The sequence below is a fragment of the Mobula birostris genome, chromosome 12 (genome assembly GCF_030028105.1).
Source record: "Mobula birostris isolate sMobBir1 chromosome 12, sMobBir1.hap1, whole genome shotgun sequence".
NCBI classification, from domain to species: domain Eukaryota; kingdom Metazoa; phylum Chordata; class Chondrichthyes; order Myliobatiformes; family Myliobatidae; genus Mobula; species Mobula birostris.
The window spans coordinates 92,344,813-92,364,759 of NC_092381.1; the positions used below are offsets into that span (position 1 = coordinate 92,344,813).

The window sequence follows — 19,947 nt, forward strand, 5'->3', positions numbered from 1 at the left end:
AGGTTTTCTTTCTACTTTCCAGATGTACTGTATTCAATTTAAATTCCCCCATTGCCATAGTAGGATTTTAAATCACATGTCTAGATTAATGGTGCAGAGCACTAGCTGCTAGTCCACTGTTAACTACGACATCACTATTCCTACAAAAGAGTGCATAATTATTTCAATTATTAACAAAGTATTTCAAATGTGAATAAATTAGCCCATTTATAGGGCGCCACCGAGAGGAGACAACATACTCCACTATCTCAACTGTCGTGTTTCCCTTTGCTATACCTTAAAAAGCACACTGCACATACCAAACGAGAGAAAATCAGCAGATGCTGGAAATCCAAACAACACACACAAAATGCTGAAGGAACTCAGCAAGCCAGGCAGCAGCTATGGTTAATAATAAACAGTGGATGTTTCAGGCCAAGGCCTTTCATCGGGACTGGAGAAGAAAAGATGAGAATTCAAAAGTAAGGAGGGGAGGAAGAAACACAAGGTAGTAGGTGATAGGTGAAAACAGGAGAAGGGGAGGGGTGAATTAAAGAGATGGGAAGTTCATTGGTGAAAGGGATAAAGGGCTGGAAAAGGGGGAATCTGATAAGGAGAGAACAGAAGGCCATGGAAGAAAGGGAAGTGGGAGGAGACATACTGCTCAGTCTGAAAAGTTTTTAAACAGTAGTCATGCATTTTGGTGTCAAGAATCCAAACAACTATTTATCAGATTAAGTGTTGCTCACAGTGTGCAGACATGGAAATGTGCGTCTCAAACTGTGTAGATGGTTAAGGAATTAATCACTAATCCTGTGCATTTCCTGTTTATTCAGTGAGGAAACACCTGCTCATTTACCAAGTGTGTAGAGTTCTGGTTAATTAAGCAGTAGAAGGGTCATTCACTTTACACAACTATGTGGAGTTTCTACTTATTCAGCAGGATAGTGGTTATTTGCAGTGTACTCTATGTAATGATTACTCCCAGTGTAATTATAATTGTAAGTGTACTCTTTATGTAATGATTACTCCCAGTGTAATTGCTCAGATTTGCAATATATACTTCAGGGCAAAGATAAAAAAGGTTTTATTTTGCTGGATCCTCTAGAATTATTTTGAGATGGAAGGAGTTCTCCCTTCTAAAACAAAATCTTGGTGCTTCTCAAAATTCAGCTTAAACAGATGCCAGAATGTATAGATACAGGAGATTTTAAAATCCAATATCAATGTAGTGAGACCACATCCAGAATATTGACTTGAAAGCTTACAGGGAAAATTATTGCTTGGCTGGTACTCATTCAAAATGAACATTCTGGTTACGAAATGGGGAATGTTACAGAGGAGAGGAAAAAAATTGTATTTATTTCTTTATGCAGTTATTGGCATGCTATCAAAATCATAGCTAGATTTCATCTGTCCAAGGTCTGTAAAAGTGCATCCTTACTGTGATGGTGGCAGTATAGCAGTTAGATTACCAGACTAAAAATGAAAAGAGCGTTTAATAAATCACAGCATGGCAAATGTACAATTCAAATGCTATTAGTTGTATGAAGTCTTAAAAGAATAACTTTGGTACTGCTGATCGAAATATCTAACTCACTAATGTCCTTTACAAAAGGAAATCTATCATCCTTACGCAATGCAGCCTGCATAAAATCCAGTCCCACGGCAATGTGCTTACCATCACTAATGGCCTAATAAAGCTGGAGCAAAGCATCCACCACCAAGAGCAGTTTGGTGGCTCCACCATATGCAGAGATCGCTTAGTTCTGAAGATCCATATTTCCTTAAAAGTGGGGTCACAGGTAGATAGAATCATAAAAAAAGCTGTTGGCACATTGGCCTTCAAAAATCAAAGTATTGAGTACAGGAGTTGGGATGTCATGTTGAGGCATTGGTGAGGCCTAATTTGGAGTATTGTGTGCAGATGTGGTCACAGGAAAGATATCAATAAGATTGATAGAGTACAGAGAAAAATTACAAGGATATTGTCAGGACTTGAAGACCTAAATTATAATGAAAGTTTGAACAGGTTAGGACTTTATTCCTCAGAGCATAGGAAAATGAGGGGAGATTTGATTGACATATAAAAAATTATGAAGGCATAAATAGGGTTTACATTTGTAAGGAGGCTTTTTCCACCGAGTTTAGATGAGACAAGAACTAGAGGTAATGGGTTGGGGTGAAAGGTGAAACAAGTAAAGGGAACATGAGAGGGAACTTCTTCAGTTAAAGGATGGTGAGTGTGCAACAAGCTGCCAGCGGAAGTGGTGGATGCGGGTTTGATTTCAACATTTTAGAGAAATTTGGATAGAAGGGCATCCATTTAGAACAGAGGTGAGGAGGAATTTCTTTAGCCGGGGAGTAGTGGATGTGGAATTTGTTGCCACAGAGAGCTGAGGGGACCAAGTTATTGGGTATATTTAAAGCGGAGGTTGATAGGTTATTGATTAGCAAGGGTGTAAAAGATTACAATTAGAAGGCAGAAGGATGGGGTTGAGAGGGATAATAAATCAATCTTGATGGAATGGACCAAATGGCCTAATTATGTTCCTGTATCTTATGGTCTTATATAAACATCTGAAACCATAAGAATTGTTAACTCGGTGATCAGCACCAGATGCTGATTTTCAACCAATCCGATTCCTTACATCTGATATCACCTAGCTCGAATCACCTTTCTCACAATAAGAAGGCAGCACAGATTTTGAAGGTCAGTCATCCCATCTGCAAGGCATTACTGCAAGAGTTCCTTAGGCCCAGAACCCAAATATCTCTAGCTTCCACATCAATGAGCTTCTATCCATTGAAAATGGAGAAGGGTATGTTTACTGATAACTGCACAATATTCAGTTCTACTTGCAACCCCTCAACAAATGAAGCAGTCCATGTCTGCATGTAGTAAACAAAATCAACATTCAGGTATTGGCTTCAGCCATGAAGTAGCAAGTAATATATCTGCCACAAAAGCATAGGACAATGTCCATGTACGACAAGAGCCATCACCTGCTCTTTCCAGTGAATGCCATTATCATCACTGAGTCCTCCACCATCAACATTCTGAATCACATAAACCTGCAAGTGTTGAACTGCTCTATACGTCCTCATGTTCAAAGTAAACTTATTGTCAAAGTACATATCTGTTACCAATAACAACCCTGAGATCCATTTTCTTGTGTGCATACTCATTAAATCTAATAACCATAATAGACCACACCAACTGGAAGTAAACCACTGTGCTAAAGACAACAACCTGCAAATACAAAAAGAAATAAATAACAATAATAATAATAAGTAAATAAATAAGCAATAAATATTGAGATCTTGAGATGAAAAGTCATTGAAAGTGAGTCCATAGGTTGTGGGAAGATTTCAGTGATAGGACAAGTTATTCCTTTTGATTCAAGTGGTTGATGGTTGAGGGGTAATAACTGTTCCTAAACTTTGTGGTGCGAGTTCTGAGGCTCCTGTGCCTTCTTCCTGATGGCAGCAGCAGGAAGAGAGCATGACTGGTGGTGGGATCCATGCTGATCTAGGGATATTAATTGGATGGACCCGCAGACAATAACTGTCAAGTATTGAGGACTACATCTAAAAACAGGAATCTCACAGCCCAGCATACACTCACCCTCAGGAAAAGAATCAGTCAGAAGAGACTACAACATACAGTACAATAGTGATGAGAGGTTGTTGAGCTCAACCCCCGAAGGACCTTTATAGTAGTATAGTCATAGTCATAGTCATACTTTATTGATCCCGGGGGTTAATTGGTTTTCATTACAGTTGCACCATAAATAATTAAATAGTAATAAAACCATAAATAGTTAAATAGTAATATGTAAATTATGCCAGGAAATAAGTCCAGGACGAGCCTATTGGCTCAGGGTGTCTGATCCTCCAAGGGAGGAATTGTAAAGTTTGATGGCCACAGGCAGGAATGACTTCCTATGACGCTCTGTGTTGCATCTCGGTGGAATGAGTCTCTGGCTGAATGTACTCCTGTGCCCACCCAGTACATTATGTAGTGGATGGGAGACATTGTCCAAGGTGGCATGCAACTTGGACAGCATCCTCTTTTCAGATTACAGAAATAGTTCACAAGAGCACAAGAAATATCAGATAGTCTTATGTGTGCCTTAAGCATTCTGTAAGTTGATGGGCCATTCAAGCTGGAAGAACACCTGCGGCAAAGCTCAGAATTGAGATATCAGCCCCTGTATTGTGATGAGGGAGAAGATAAGGGCACGTGTTGGCCCCTCTTTTGCAGTCAAATTGCCGACATGACAGAGTACAATTCTTTCAACTTTTGAAACTCAACTCGCACAGCCGGAGAACTGTGACTAGCTGATGGACTTAGCAACAAAAATATGCGCCATCAAATGAAATATTTCGTCACCTGTACAAACACTGAGTTCCTCCAGCTTCCTTCTAATCCACAGCATAGTTAATTGCTTCTGTATTTGGAATGCTGTCAAGTGAAAGCTGCACAAGGACATTTAAATCTCTAGTTTATTGCTCAAATGTTTTGGTTGTAACACAGTTGTATTTGGCAAAAGATGAAATGTTTAGAATTAAAAAAAAGGAACTATTAAAGGCTGTTTGTATGACTTCATCCTCCAAAGTAAATCACTTACCACTGTGAGCAGGCTCCGTCCTGGCCTGAATGCAACAGGTATGTGTGCCTGTATATATTGGAAAAGGCTGTATGTGTCTCACTTTAAGATTAGAACATACCCTTATCCTAAAATTAAGCAGGTATTTAAAGTCGAAAACTAATTTCCTGGTGTCTGCACATTTGAAATCAATGCCAAACCCATTTTTTTTAAGATTATCAATGCAAATAACTTATTCAGAAGTACAGTATATTCATTTACTAGCTTTCCAAAGGGCCAGTGGTATAAAAATCCTGTAGTAGGGCAGCATAAAGACCTAGCCCCTTTAGCTTTAATCTCCATACTGATTTGGTTACAGATGAAGAAACTGAAATTGACACCGGTCCCAATGATATTCCATGATTTCTACAAATATTAGGAAGGTGTGACTTCTCACACACACATGCGCTCACTATAAGTAGAATATTTCAATGTGGTGATAATGTTTTTGAATATGCATATTGGGATAATGAACAGAACTTTTACACACTGAAGAGGACCTCCTGATCTCTCAAGCTACCTCATCATTGCCCTTGAATTTTAATTGTCTACCTGCTCTGTAACACTATATTCTGCATTCAGGTTTTTTTTTATACTTTAACTTTAATATACTTACATATGGAATGATCTGTCTGGATGGCATGCAAACAAAAGCTTTCCCTAGCATCTTGGTACATGTGACAATAATAAACCAATTATATATGCATTCATGCATATTAATAAATATCCTTAAGGTGGACCAATTAGGTGATGTGTTGCCACACAAGAGATACTTCAAATCAAGGTTCCTACTTGTTTTCTTTTCACAACAGAGAGAGAAAGATTGAATTACTTTGACATGACCATGACAATAAATGAACTGAATGGGCACACCACATTCCTGGCTCTGAAACGCACGCTTTCCAACAGATTAAATGTTGATCAACAGCACAGTACATGCTAATTTAGTTTGAGAGGATGATTTATTCTAATGCATTAGTAATTAATCTGTAATAATCAATTCTCTTCTGAACAAGTTTACAGCACTTTTTTTTTAAAGAGAATTAACTGATCTAGTGTTAATGGACATAATCTAGGAAATCTGCATGAATGCTTTATTCCTCTACATCAGAGACAATAAATGTACAAAATTCTCTTGAAGATTACCAACTTTCTTTTATTACTTACTGTCTTTTGTCATCGTAAACAGATTAGCATTTAAGTCTTTAAGCAGCTGTTCTGAATCTTCTACTAACATTCTGGGCAATAATAAAATAATTTTCCTTCGAAGACAATATTTTATTCTACATCTGTCAATTTATTAATACCCCCTGTGACAAAGTTGCCATCTTAAAAATATTAAAAAGTATACCTACAAATTATTTGGCCACGCAGACTAATTATAATTATATTATAATTTATAAAACATTCCAAATGTGGGTTTGAATTAGATCTGTGGCTACATGGGCCAGATAATGAAAAATGAGCCCTATAGATCAGGAAACTCCCCAGTAATGGCAATTCAGCCTAGGCAACAATTGGGATGCTCACAGCATATGGACCAAGGCTGGTGAAAAGAAAACAAGGATCCTGCTTCTAATCACTACACAGCGACAACCACTATGCAGCTTAAACGATGTTGCAAACAGCCCAGATGAGCTTGGCTCTGAATGCCAAGAGGGATCCTTTGACTTACCTATAAGAAGCAGCCACTAGTAATGTACAAACAGAAACAAGACTTAGAAAAGCATTTTTCCACAAATGACAGCAAAAATTTGCATTTATAATTCATCTATATTGAACCCAGTGCCTTGAGATCCCTTCCACAGGTATTAGCAGGCACAATTTGATAACTAGTACAGATGAAGAAGGCAATCAAAAACTCATTCTGTATTTTAAAGAAAAATATCAATGTTGGAGAGAGACCGAGTGGATAGGAATTGAGCTCTGGAGTGTGCTGGGGGAAGACACACCTAGGAGCATGCTCTGGGTGGTGGTGCAGAAGGGGGTATCCAGAGCCCATCAGGCATTTAATTTCAGAGCGTTTTAGGCAGTGCATTATGGAACATAATGTCTGAGGGCTAGGGAAAGTTGAACTTTGAAGATTGAAGGTATTCGAAGCAGAATTGCAAGAGCATAATTATTTCACAGGCTCCCGAGCTTGAGGAATCAAGGCAACATTGGATATATACTTTGAAAAGAAAAATGCAGGTATCATAATTATAAACCGAGATATCACAAGCCTTAAAATACCCCATAGGTTAATCAGATAATATGAAAATTCAATCATAACTCAAATTCTACTCAGTGTTAGAACCAAAGTTGTCGTCAATACTCTGATAATGGCATATGCAATCCTATACTCCACATAATAAAAATACACCGTGGAATCAGACCATTTAACCAAACTACTCAGCATTGACATTGAGTAATCATTGCTACTGATTATTCAATAGGTTCTCCCCATCTAAATTTCTGAAAATTTTCCTTAACTGATGCCGCACTGCCTGTTACACTTCACTGACATTAGAATTCATGCACATGAAAAAAAAATGACTGAAAGTCTAGGTAACCATGCGATATTCAAGTCTTTCCACAATTAATCTAATTCTAGTTAATATTTTCTCCAGTAAGTATCACAGGAGCATAGCTAATCACTATCATATTGTCCTTTGCAGAGACTTTTCTTACAGTGGTAGCTGCAACACCTACTCCATCTCATTGACGTAAAGCATTATGGAAATGATCTAATGCCATTATTTCACTCTACAGCCAAATTTCTCCTTTTTCTCTCTTGAGCTTCGAAGGTGGTGAAATACAAAACTCCTGAGAGGCTGGTCCTCACCATTTGATTTATAGTGTCAAACCTGATCCCAAAATTTTGAAAATAAGTCCTAAGCTATTATTCCAGTGTGGTGCTGAGAGAGAGCTACATCACTGGGACTGCTATTTTTCTTAAGGTGCCATTTTAAAGTGAGACCCCATATGCCTTTTCATTAAGATTTCAGAGAATGAATGGCATTATTGTTAAGATTGAGAGCTTTTGCAGCTGACTAGGCAACATTTACCATTCAACCAAAGTCACTGAAACAGACTAGTTGCCGAATCCTACATTGCTCTTTCTTTCTTTCTCTCCTCCTTTTCATACGGGGTACCTCCCCACTATTTTTCCATCAAGATTAAGGGCCTTGACCAGAAACAGCAACTGCTATTTCCCTCCATAGATGTTACCTGACCTGTTGGGCTCCTCCAGCTTTTTGTGTGTTTATCCATATTCCAGCTTCTGGGGTCTTCTTTTGTCATCCATCCCTACATGGTTGTTTGCAGGATATTGCTCTAAGTATAAGTTTCTGCTGCTTTTCCTACATGTAACACTTAGAATATCCCAGATCCATTCAGGTTCTTTCCTTTCTTATTATAACGCTGATGAGTTAAAAACCAAAGTGTTTTTTTTATTCAGTACTGAGCACCAAGCTCAGACATTTATAATAAGCTTGTAAATGTTAGCAACAAACAAATCATTTTCCCTTTTGTACTTAGAGAGATAAATGAAAGCCACATTAAAACAATGGCTTTAGTTTTCTACATGTCTAGGCAGAACTCACACTTTGTTTTTACCAGTTGTTCAGCATTTAGGCACTATGAATGAAAAGTCCCAGCATTTCTTAAGAACAATGTAACCAACCTGCTTGAATGCTTAATCAGCACCATGGCTAGCTCCAGTAACTCACTCAAAAGACAGTAAATAAAGCAGCTGGCTCTCTAAACTGGCTCTTCAAACCCCTTCAAAATGCCAGGATTTCATCGCATAATTTTCCATCCACAGTTATCCAAGCAGCAGGAACTTCACCTCATGGACCTTTCTGCACTGTCAGGGAGATGTTAATTTGAAGCTCTATCTGTCCTTGCAGGAGTTCCATGGCACCACTTTGAAATAAATCTGGGAAGTTCCTCTCTCTGACGTCCTGGCCAAGTATTCATCACACAACCAATTTTGCCAAAGTAAATTATTGGGTACTTTGTGGATACACTTCGTATGAAAACTGCTGCTGCATAGGTACAAACAACAGTGTAAATGCTAAATAATGATGTTCTGGAACATCAGCTTAACATCAATTATTATGTTTCATTATTCCATTGCTTTGATACTGAACTACAAAATTGTTTCTCTGACAGGAAGTTGTAAGCAAGTTAGCAAGTTCAGTGCTTGACAAAATGTTAGAGGTCATATTAAGGATGACATTTTGGGGTATTTGGAAGCTCAGGATAAAACAGGTCACAGATAAGATAACAAAGGAGAGTCAGTGGATGTTGTTTACTTGGATTTTCATAAGGTTTTTGACAAGGTACTGCTCATAAAGCTGATAAACAAGATAACAACACATGGTATTATAGAAAAGATACTAGCAAGGGTAGAAGATTGGCTGACTGGCAGGAGCAAAGCAGTGGGAACAAAGGGGACCTTTTATGATTGGCTACCAATGACTGGTGGTGTTCTACACGGTTCATTGTCTTTTAATATTATTTGTTAATGATCTGGATGATGGAATTAACGGCTTTGTGGGCAAGTTTGTGTATGATACAAAGGTAGGTGGAGGGGAAGGTAGTGTTGAGAAAGCAGGGAGTCTGCAGAAGGACTTAGGCAAATTAGGAGAATGGGCAAAGAAGTGGCAGATGGAATATGGTGCAGGGAAGGGTATGGCCATGCACTTTGGTGCAAGGAATAAAGGCACAGACTATTTTCTAAACAGGGTGAACATTCAGAAATAAGAGATGCAAAGAGATTTGGGAGTCCTTGTGCGGGATTTCTTACAGGTTGAGTTGATCATAAGGAAGGCAAATAGAATGTTAGCATTCATTTCAAACAGACTAGAATATAAAAGCAAGGATGTAATGCTGAGACTTTACAAGGCAATAGTCAGACCACACTTGGAGTATTGTGAGTAGATTTGAGGCCCATATCTAATAAAGGATGTGCTGGCATTGGAGAGAGTCCAGGGGAGGTTTACAAGAATTAACCTGGGAACGAAAGGGTTAAATGAGATGCATTTGATGGCTCAGGGCCTGTACTCACTGGAGTTTAGAAGAATGAGGGGAGGGGATCTCATTTAAACCTACTGATAATTGAAAAGACTAGACAGAGTGGATATAAAGAGGATATTTCCAATAGTGGAAGAATCTAAGACCAAAGTGCACAGACTCAGAATAAAAGGACCTCTCCTTAGCATAGAAATGAGGAGGAATTTCTTTAGCAAGAGGATGGTGAATCTGTGGAATTCATTGCCACAGATAGTTTGTAAAGCCAAGTTATTAGTTTTACTTAAAGCAGAGGTTCATGAGTTCTTAATTAGTAAGGGCCGCAAAGGATACAGGGAGAAGGCAGTTGAATGAAGGTGAGACAGAAGAATAAACACCATGATTAAATGACAGAGCAGATTCCATGGGCCAAATAGCCCAATTCTGCTTATTTGTCCTACTTTCTTATGATTTTTTAAAATTACTAGATTAAGTGGCAAATTTTTAGTGGTGTCTACATTTGTACTCCCAGATCCATTGCTTTTTCCAAATCATTTTCTAAGTATTATATGATCTCTTATTTTTCTAATCAAAATGTTCCAGTTTTTGTTTGTCAGTGGTTAAATTAATTTGCCATACATGTGGCCATTCTATTAAACATCTTGTACCTGCATGAGACCTCCACATTGTTGACTATTTCCTTCCCTCAATCTATTACTGTCAAAAGTTTCAGAATTAGTGTAACACTTCTACAGAAAAAATAACCCTATGCAACTTGTGAACAGATATCAATGTCAACCATAAGCCACAGGCATCAGAGGTATTGTAGCCAAACATGGGGACAATGAGGAAGCCTGGATGAACTCATCATCCAAGACCTTATTCACCCAGTTTACAGAAGTCCATTCTTAGAGCTAGATCTTTCTGAGAAGGCGTGTCAACACAAACTAGGGCTTCACCAAGGGAGTCCTCACTAAGGTACAGGTGACCCCCGTTTTCCGAACATTCGCTTTACGAAAGACCTACATTAGTTATCTGTTTTCACTAACAGAAGTTGTTTTCACTGTTACGAAAAAAGGCAGCCCGCGCCTGAACAGCCAGGCTCCTCCCCCAGAACTGCACTCTAGCCGCCATTGCTTAAACACGAGCTCTACCTCGATTTATTTTGTGCATCTGTTAGCAAGATTTGTTCTAAGGTATCGGAAAAGCCTAAAAGAGCTCATAAGGGTGTTACACTTAGCGTAAAACTAGACATAATTAAGTGTTTTGACCGTGGTGAACGAAGTAAGAACATTGTCCGCGCGTTGAACTTGCCTACGTCCACCATTCGCACTATTTATACGCAGAGAGAAGGAATTTTGAAAGTTGACGATGTTACTGTTGGTTCTGCTCATAGCAAAGTGGTCTCTCTTAGTTGGCATCCAATAATGGATAAAATGGAAAGTCTATTGCTTGAGTGGATTGATGGATGTACAAAGTGTGGTGTTCCGTTAAGTTTTCTTATACATAAGGAGAAATCAGTCAGTCTTTTTAATAAGCTGAAACAGAAAGCACTGGAAGATGGTGATGAAAGTGTTGCGAAAGTGGAATTTAAAGGTAGTCATGGGTGGTTTGATCGGTTTCTGAGGTGAGGGCAGCTTCATAGTTTAAGCAGTGATCCCCAACCTCTGGGCCGCGGACTGATACATTGCCCCGAAGAATGCAGCGGTGCAGCGGTAGTCGAAATGCACCCAGCACATCTTTAAGAAAAAAGCAGAAATAAACAAGCTTATTAACTAGGTGACGCCCGACACAGGTCAGAGGCAATTACCGATTGCGTCAGGTGGTTATTCGTATAAGCAAATGTTTAACTGTGACGAAACTGCAATTTATTGGAGTCTTCCCAATTCCGGTAAGTGAAACTACACTGTACACACATTATTTCTACTTTATATAGGCTGTGTATTTTTATGTGTTATTTGGTATGATTTGGCAGCTTCATAGCTTAAAGGTTACTGGAGAGAGTGTTTCTGCTGAGAGCACTTCCGCGAGATTTTTGCTGCACTAGACAGTGCAGCAGAAAAGTATTTCTACTTTATATAGGCTGTGTTTTATCATATCATTCATGCTTTTACTATATGTTACTGTTATTTTAGGTTTTGTGTGTTATTTGGCATGATTTTGTAGATTTTTTTGGGGTCTGGGAACGCTCAAAAATTTTTCCCATATTAATAAATGGTTATTCACTTTACGACATTCTGGCTTACGAACCATTTCATAGGAACACTCTACCTTCGGATAGCGGGGGAAACCTGTATATGTTGCCATACAGCCTCAAATACAACATTGCACCCACTTCCAGATTGCCTTGTCTGTGGAAGTCACTCTCAGCTTCCTAAATTTCCGGTGTATTATCAGGAGCCTGAATAACTTAAGAACACACATATTACAGAAACAAATAATTTCGTCCAATATTCATGTATCAATAAGACTTTGGACTGCTGGTTAAAAAGTTTAAGCATAGTGTCCCAAGATTTTTTTAGAGGGTGTGTCAAGGTTCAGTTTGACTACAATCTGTAATAATTGCCACAGCAGAGAACTAACAAAAACTGGTTAATTGTGGGATTAGAGTTATAGAGCAATACAGCATGGATCCAGCCGTTTTGACCCAATTAGTCCATGCTGACCACAGTTCCCACCCAGGGATTGTTCACAACCAAGTCATAATTGAAGCAAGCAGTAACTGAAGTCCCATATCAGTACTCTTTATGGTGGTTGTTCAACATTGTTCTAATATCGTACTATTTCAACTTGAAATAGCAACCCCAGATTTAACGCTAGCCTAATTATAAGACAATTTACAATGACTAATTAACCTACCAACCGGTACATCTTTGGACTATAAGAGGAAACCAGAACACCTGGAGGAAACCCACACAGTCACGGAGAGAAAGTACAAACTCCTTACAGATGGTGGCAGGTCATGCTGAACTAGTGAATGTTTCAATTCACAGTACCAATCATACAAGGATGCAAGAACATAGGAGCAGAAATAGGCCACTCAGTCTGACAAGTCTGTCCCACCATTTAATATGATCATGATTAATCTGCCCCAAGCCTCAGCCCCACTTCAGTCACGCAGTCTTTTACTAATGTATTTCCCTCCTCGCTAAATACTTCCAGGGATCTAGCATTCACAACGCTCCAGAGTAGTGATCTTCCAAGAATGCCAATGAAAGTAAAGTATTCCTACCTTTCTGGAGAGTCAGGGTCAAAACAAGTTTTCTGCACATTGGTAGACATGGGATCGCAGCAGTCACCGTCATCAAAATCATCCACCATGTTGTTGCATTCCATGTTGCAGATCCCGTCCCGCCTCTTCCACAGATAGCACTTTCCCATGGATCGACAGTCCCCACCATCATAGCCAGTCATGGGGTGATCACACTCAGGGTCACAGTGGTCATTCCCAATTTTGCTCGTCTCACAGTTGACCAGGACGACTCGGTTCCGAATGGTCGAGTTGAGGACCTCAGTGACAGTGAGATCCCAGGTTATGTTATACCTGCTGAAGGCCCTGTTCAGTGCTTGGTGTTGGAGCTCAATCTGCTGTTTTGTTACTGTGGGGTTTTGCCGATTATCATCATAAATGTTAATCACTCGGTAGCGTATCAGCTTCTCTCCCCTTAGTGGCCAATAACTGTTGTAGTTCTTGATAACATCAATATTGTCACAAACTGTCAGCCCACATGGTGGAGGAGTCAAGGGAGATGCTAACTCTGGCTCTGGTAGAAGCATTATGTTGCGGATGGGATAACGGGAGTCCTTATTTGGAATCCATTGTTCTTCCATCCTGGAGAAATCTGCCATCAAAACCAAGGAGGAATCTCTTCCTTGCATACTTTGGTGGTAGCTCTTCACTAATTCAGCCTGAGACTTCACGGTCCTCCACAGGGTAAAGCTGGCCAGGTAACCACGGAAATTATGTCCATTCCCGGAGTTGTCCCCACCGATCAGTAGTGTCCGGCAAGAACTCATGAACTCACTGTGCAGATTCCCTGACTGCCTGGTGCTGGCCCCAACTCTGGCTCCATTGATATAGAGCAGCATCTGCCGGCCATCGTAAGAGACAGCTAGGTAAGTCCAAGAGTTGGGATGGTAATTGTGGTGGGCAAAGATGGTGGTGGCTTTTCTGGCTCTGTCTGTGCGGAGAGAGAAGAAAAAGCGAGGATCCTTCCTTCCGGAATATTCTAATGATTGAATGCCAATCTTCCAACCCTTCTCACTGAGTGAATAGGAACAATTATCAAAGAGCCCTGAAATAAAAGGCAGAAAGAGCATTCACTTTCTATGTATCATTTCTTACTAGATTAGTAACAACAGCACAATATGTTCAGTCATTATTCTTGCAATGTATGCGAAGAAGGAACTTGCTTTTCAATTGTACTTCTCAAGAACTCAGCATGTCCTAAATGCCTTACAGCCAATTACGTGCTTCCATCATAATGGAAGAAATGAGCAATAGTGAAATTTTTGACCTGATATATTGACTCTTTTTCTCCCAACAGTGATGCTGTTGACCTGCTGAGTATTTCCAGAACTTACAGCTTTTAATTCGTGTTTTTCTTTAGCTTTAGTTTTTCAATTGTCAGCAAATATCAATGTATATCAATTAAGCATTGTCTCCAGTCATGCCTTTTACTGTTACTTTCAAGTCTCTCCAAGTTCCTATCCTCCCTTTCTTAGTAATCACCTCCAGTCCTAATGACTACTCAAATCCTCCAAAGATTACTCTAATTCCAAGTTTCCCTGGAAGGTCCTCACAAAAGCTCCTCTTCATCTTTACATTTCTCCTCCTTTATGAAACTCAACAGGACTTAGGGCTCAGAATGCTGTCCATTTTGACATTTTGAAGATGGGCTTATTAATAAGTTTGTGGATGACACAAAAATTAATGGAGTTGTGGACAATGAAGGAGACAGCAGGACATAGACCAACTGCAGATATGGGCAGAGAACTAGTCAACAAAGTTTAATCTGAGCAGGTGTGAGATGCTGTAAAATGAGGGATCAAATGTAAAAGGAAGCTAAACAGTAAATGGCAGGACCCTTCAGGTCTCTGATGTGCAGAGGCATGTTGGGGCCCAAGTACATAACTCACTGTAAGTGGCAACACAATTACATAGGGTGATAAAGAAGGTATATGGTATGTTTGCCTTCATCAGTTGATCAGTTGGAGCATCGAATATGGGCAATGTGAGATCGCTGGGTAAAAAAATGGACGAATTGACGGCACTAGCCAGGAGTCAGAGAACATTTCGGTAGAGCAATGTTATGTGTTTTACTGAAACGTGGCTGCACGAGGACATACCCGACCAAAACATTTCCATAGAGGGCTTCCAGACCATTCGGGCTGACTGGAATTGCACTGAGAGCGGTAAGCATAAAGGAGGGGGGTTTGCTGTTCTGGTTAACAACAGTTGGTGCAATCCTGGTCATATTACGATCAAGGAATGTGGTTGTAGCCCGGATATTGAACTTTTTGCTGTTGGACTCTGGCCATATTATTTGCCAAGGGAAATCTCGCATGCAGTTGTCGTTGTTGTGTACATCCCTCCCTCTGCCAACACGACGTCGGCATGTAAAATCATTTACACCGTCATAGCCAGATTACAAACCCAGCACCCGAGTGCCCTCATTACCATCTTGGGTGACTTCAACCATGTTACCATGGCTAGAACACTGCCCAACTTCACGCAGTATGTGAGCTGTACAACCAGAGGGGAGAGGACTCAGGATTGATGTACGCTAACGTTAAGGATGCATACAGCTCCTCTCCCCTCCCACCATTGGGAAGGTCAGATCACAACTTGGTGCATCTCAAACCATGTTACGTGCTTCTGGTGAAGAGTAAACTTGCAACCTCGAGGACAGTGAAGAAATGGTCGGAGGCTTATGAGGCGTTCCAGGGTTGTTTTGAGGTGACAGACTGGCAGACACTCTGTGAGCCACATGGAGAGGATATTGATGGGCTCACAGAGTGCATCACTGATTACATCAACTTCTGTGTGGACTGTAATGTTCCGGCAAGAACTGTCCTTAGTTATTCAAATAACAAGCCATGGGTGACAAAGGACATTAAGGACATCCTGAATGCTAAAAAGAGGGTGTTTAGAGATGGAAATAGGGAGAAGCTGAGGACAATACAGAAGGACCTGAAAGCCAGGATCAGAGAGGCTAAAGACAGATATAGGAGGAAGCTTGAGTGGAAACTCCAGCAGAACAACATGAGAGAGGTCTGGAGTGGGATGAGGACCATCACTGGGTTCCGGCAAACTAGCAACAGAGGAGCTGAAGGCAGTGTGGACAGGGCCAACGAACTTAACCTGTTCTTAAACAGATTTGACATTGTGGCCCCTGCCCATCCCCCACATGATTCATCTGTTGTTGGCCCCAAACCAACACATACTCCACTCTCCCCTCCTACCCCTCCTCACAGCCCCCCACCCTGCTCTCATGACTACACCCCTTCCCCACATGAAACCACCACGGTGGGCTTCACAGCTGAACAGGTGAGAAGACAGCTGAAACGTCTCAACCCAAGCAAGGCTGCAGGACCGGATGGTGTCAGTACCAGGGTGCTCAAAGCCTGTGCCCCTCAGCTATGTGGAGTACTTCGCCATGTATTCAACCTGAGCCTGAGTCTCCAGAGGGTTCCTGTGCTGTGGAAGATGTCCTGCCTCGTCCCTGTGCTGAAGACGCCGCGCCCCAGCAGTCTCAATGACTACAGACCGGTGGCATTGACCTCCCACATCATGTAGACCCTGGAGAAACTTGTTCTGGAGCTGCTCCAGCCTATGGTCAGGCCACACTTAGACCCCCTCCAATTCACCTACCAGCCCCGACTAGGAGTTCAGGATGCCTTCGTCTTCCTGCTGAACCATGTCTACGCCCACCTGGACAAGCCAGCGAGCACTATGAGGGTCATGTTTTTTGACTTCTCCAGTGCGTTCAACACCATCCACCCTGCTCAGCTGGGGGAGAAGCTGACAGCGATGCAGGTGGATGCTTTCCTGGTGTCATGGATTCTTGATTACCTAACTGGCAGACCACAGTACGTGTGCTTGCAACACTGTATGTCAGACAGAGTGATCAGCGGCACTGGGGCTCCACAGGGGACTGTCTTGTCTCCCTTCCTCTTCATCATCTACACCTCGGACTTCAACTACTGCACAGAGTCTTGTCATCTTCAGAAGTTTGCTGATGACTCTGCCATAGTTGGATGCACCAACAAGGGAGATGAGGCTGAGTACAGGGCTATGGTAGGAAACTTTGTCACATGGTGTGAGCAGAATTGTCTGCAGCTTAATGTGAAAAAGACTAAGGAGCTGGTGGTGGACCTGAGGAGGGCTAAGGCACCGCTGACCCCAGTTTCCATCCAGGGGGTCAGTGTGGACATGGTGGAGGATTACAAATACCTGGGGATATGAATTGACAATAAACTGGACTGGTCAAAATACACTGAGGCTGTCTACAAGAAGGGTCAGAGTCGTCTCTATTTCCTGAGGAGACTGAGGTCCTTTAACATCTGTCGGACGATGCTGAGGATGTTCTACAAGTCTGTGGTGGCCAGTGCTATCATGTTTGCTGTTGTGTGCTGGGGCAGCAGGCTGACACCAACAGAATCAACAAACTCATTCGTAAGGCCAGTGATGTTGTGGGGATGGAACTGGACTCTCTGATGGTAGTGTCTGACAAGAGGATGCTGTCCAAGTTGCATGCCATCTTGGACAATGTCTCCCATCCACTACATAATGTACTGGGTGGGCACAGGAGTACATTCAGCCAGAGACTCATTCCACTGAGATGCAACACTGAGCATCATAGGAAGTCATTCCTGCCTGTGGCCATCAAACTTTACAACTCCTCCCTTGGAGGGTCAGACACCCTGAGCCAATAGGCTGGTCCTGGACTTGTTTCCATCTGGCATAATTTACATATTATTATTTAATTATTTTTGGTTTTATATTGCTATATTTATATTCTATTCTTGGTTTGTGCAACTGTAATGAAACTCAATTTCCCTCGGGATCAATAAAGTATGTTTGTCTGTCTGTATAAGAGTCAGCAAGCCATGTTACAGATGTATATAACTTTAGTAAGCTGCACTTGGACTATTGTGAGCAGTTTTGTTCACTCTATTACAGGAAAAATGTGGAGGCTTAAGAAAGGGTGCAGAAAAGACTCACCAGGATGCTGCCTGGATTCGAAATGTTTCACTCATAGAAGAGATTCAGCAAAACAAGATTGTTTTCTCAGTTGGAGGCTGAGAGCAGAACTCAGAAGTTTGTAAAATTAAGACGGACATAGATAGGTGAAATAGTGAGAGTCCTTAAACCAGGACAGAATTGTCAAATACTAGAGGACATAGCTTGAAGGCTAAAGGAAGAAAATTTACATATGTGCTTTTCTAAGTTTTTTTATACTTGAGTGGTAGGTGCCCGGAAGGCACTGCCAAGGGTGGTGATGGAACCAGGGACTGTACAATAGTGGCATTTAAGAGGCACTTAGAGAGGCACATAAGCGTGCATGGAACAGAGGAGTATAGATCATATGCATGCAAACAGGTTTAGATTAATCTGGCATCATGGTGGGCCGAAGAGCCTGTCAGTATTCTGTACTCTGTGTTCTATGTATCATGGCCAGGAAAACATCATCTGACAGGAAAGTGGAGGAAATTCACTTGCTCCTCTCAAAAGGCAATTAGGTCATTCTCCAACCTAATAGCATGAATACTGATTTTTCCTTCTGGGGAACAAATCACACCCACCCCCCCCCCAAATTCCCCACTCTCACCTTTTACTTCTTCGTGCCTGCCTATTACTTTCCCTTGGGTCCTCTGCTCCTTCCCTTTCTCCTATTGTCCACTCTCCTCTCCTATCAGATTCCTTCTTCTCTGGCGCTTGACCTTTCCCACATACCTGGTTTCACCTTTCACCTTCCAGCTCGCCTCCTTTCATTCCCCCCACATTTTTTATTCTGGCATCTCCCCCTTCCTTCTCAGTCCTGAAGAAGGGTCTCGGCTAGAAACGTTGACCGTTTACGCTTTTCCATAGATGCTGCTTGAACTGTTGGGTTCGTTCAGCGTTTTGTGTGTGCTGCTTTAGATAATTTATTTAAAGTGAGAACTTTTCAGGGTTAAGGGTCAAAATTAGGGTAATGAGACCAATTTAATAATGTGTTCAATGCTGGCTATGTTGGTGGATGGCACAGTGACCCAGCTAGTTGAGCCATTCCTCACAGCTTCAAAGACATGGGTTCAATATTGACCCCAGGAGCAATCAGTGCGGAGTCTGCACATTCTCACTGCACCCTCCAGATGCTCCATTTTCATCTCTCATCCCAAAGGTATGCAGGTTGGCAGTGGATTGGCTACTTGAAAATTGTCCCAAATACACAGAACAGTGATAGAATGTGAAGGAGATGAAGGCACAGTGGTAAAAATAAAACAGGATTAGTGTAACTGGATGCTTGATGGTCAGCACTGACTTATTGGGCTGCAGGTCTTCATTTCCACGCTTTATGACTCTGTATTGACCAAGTGGTTTCTTTCTCTGCTGTATCATACCAGAACATAATAAGAAAATAAATAGACCTTCTGGCCCACAAACTTTCCTACTGATCTGCTGTGGCTTTAAGTCTCCTTCTGTGCCAAATCCTCAATGTCTTCAGTCATTCTGTGATACTGTATTCTGCAGAACAGTAGTAGGTCAAAGTAATAATATTTGACCAGCAATTGTATATTGAAGTGCAGGGATCAGATCAAAGCAGAAATGATTCTTGGCTTCAAAGGCCTGTGGAGACCCACATTTGATTTTATGGTTGGCTCTGAGTCACTGAATCAAATGTCCAAAGCCTCAGGTCAGGCTGCATGCCTCTGTTCCTGCTGAAATATAAACTGCATGACTTCAGGCATTGTTTGCCTACACAGTAAAAGTGACCAAATAATTTGAGTCATCCAGAATTCCCAGCAGAGAAGCCACCTGCGGGGAGAGCAAAATGATTATTCCTCAATTTCTCTTCCAGTCACTGCAGTGCATTGGTGGATGTGTAATGACAGGCAATAGATTTAGTTAGAAACACTTGATTCCAACTGAATCCTCAACCCAATTCTTTCACATTTTATGGGCCTCAGCTTTGCAGTGAAATGGTTTCACCCACCAGCCAAGGAATCAGTCCACAAGTCATCCCAGGTTGGATCCAATGAAGCATCTCTATTGAATATTCACTTAAAAGGAGGTCTTGTTCACTGGTAGCATTTTAGGCGCAACAGAGCAAATTTT

General features: G+C 41.2%; 1 protein-coding gene across 1 annotated transcript in view; it reads right to left on the bottom strand.

The window, feature by feature from the left end:
• The window catches only part of pappa2 (pappalysin 2), a 507,671-nt gene that overhangs the window by 289,790 nt on the left and 197,934 nt on the right, over positions 1-19,947 (bottom strand). The window contains exon 2 of the mRNA XM_072274753.1: positions 12,859-13,921. Within this exon, the coding sequence (XP_072130854.1) occupies positions 12,859-13,921 (1,063 nt within the window). The remainder of the gene's footprint in view (positions 1-12,858; positions 13,922-19,947) is intronic.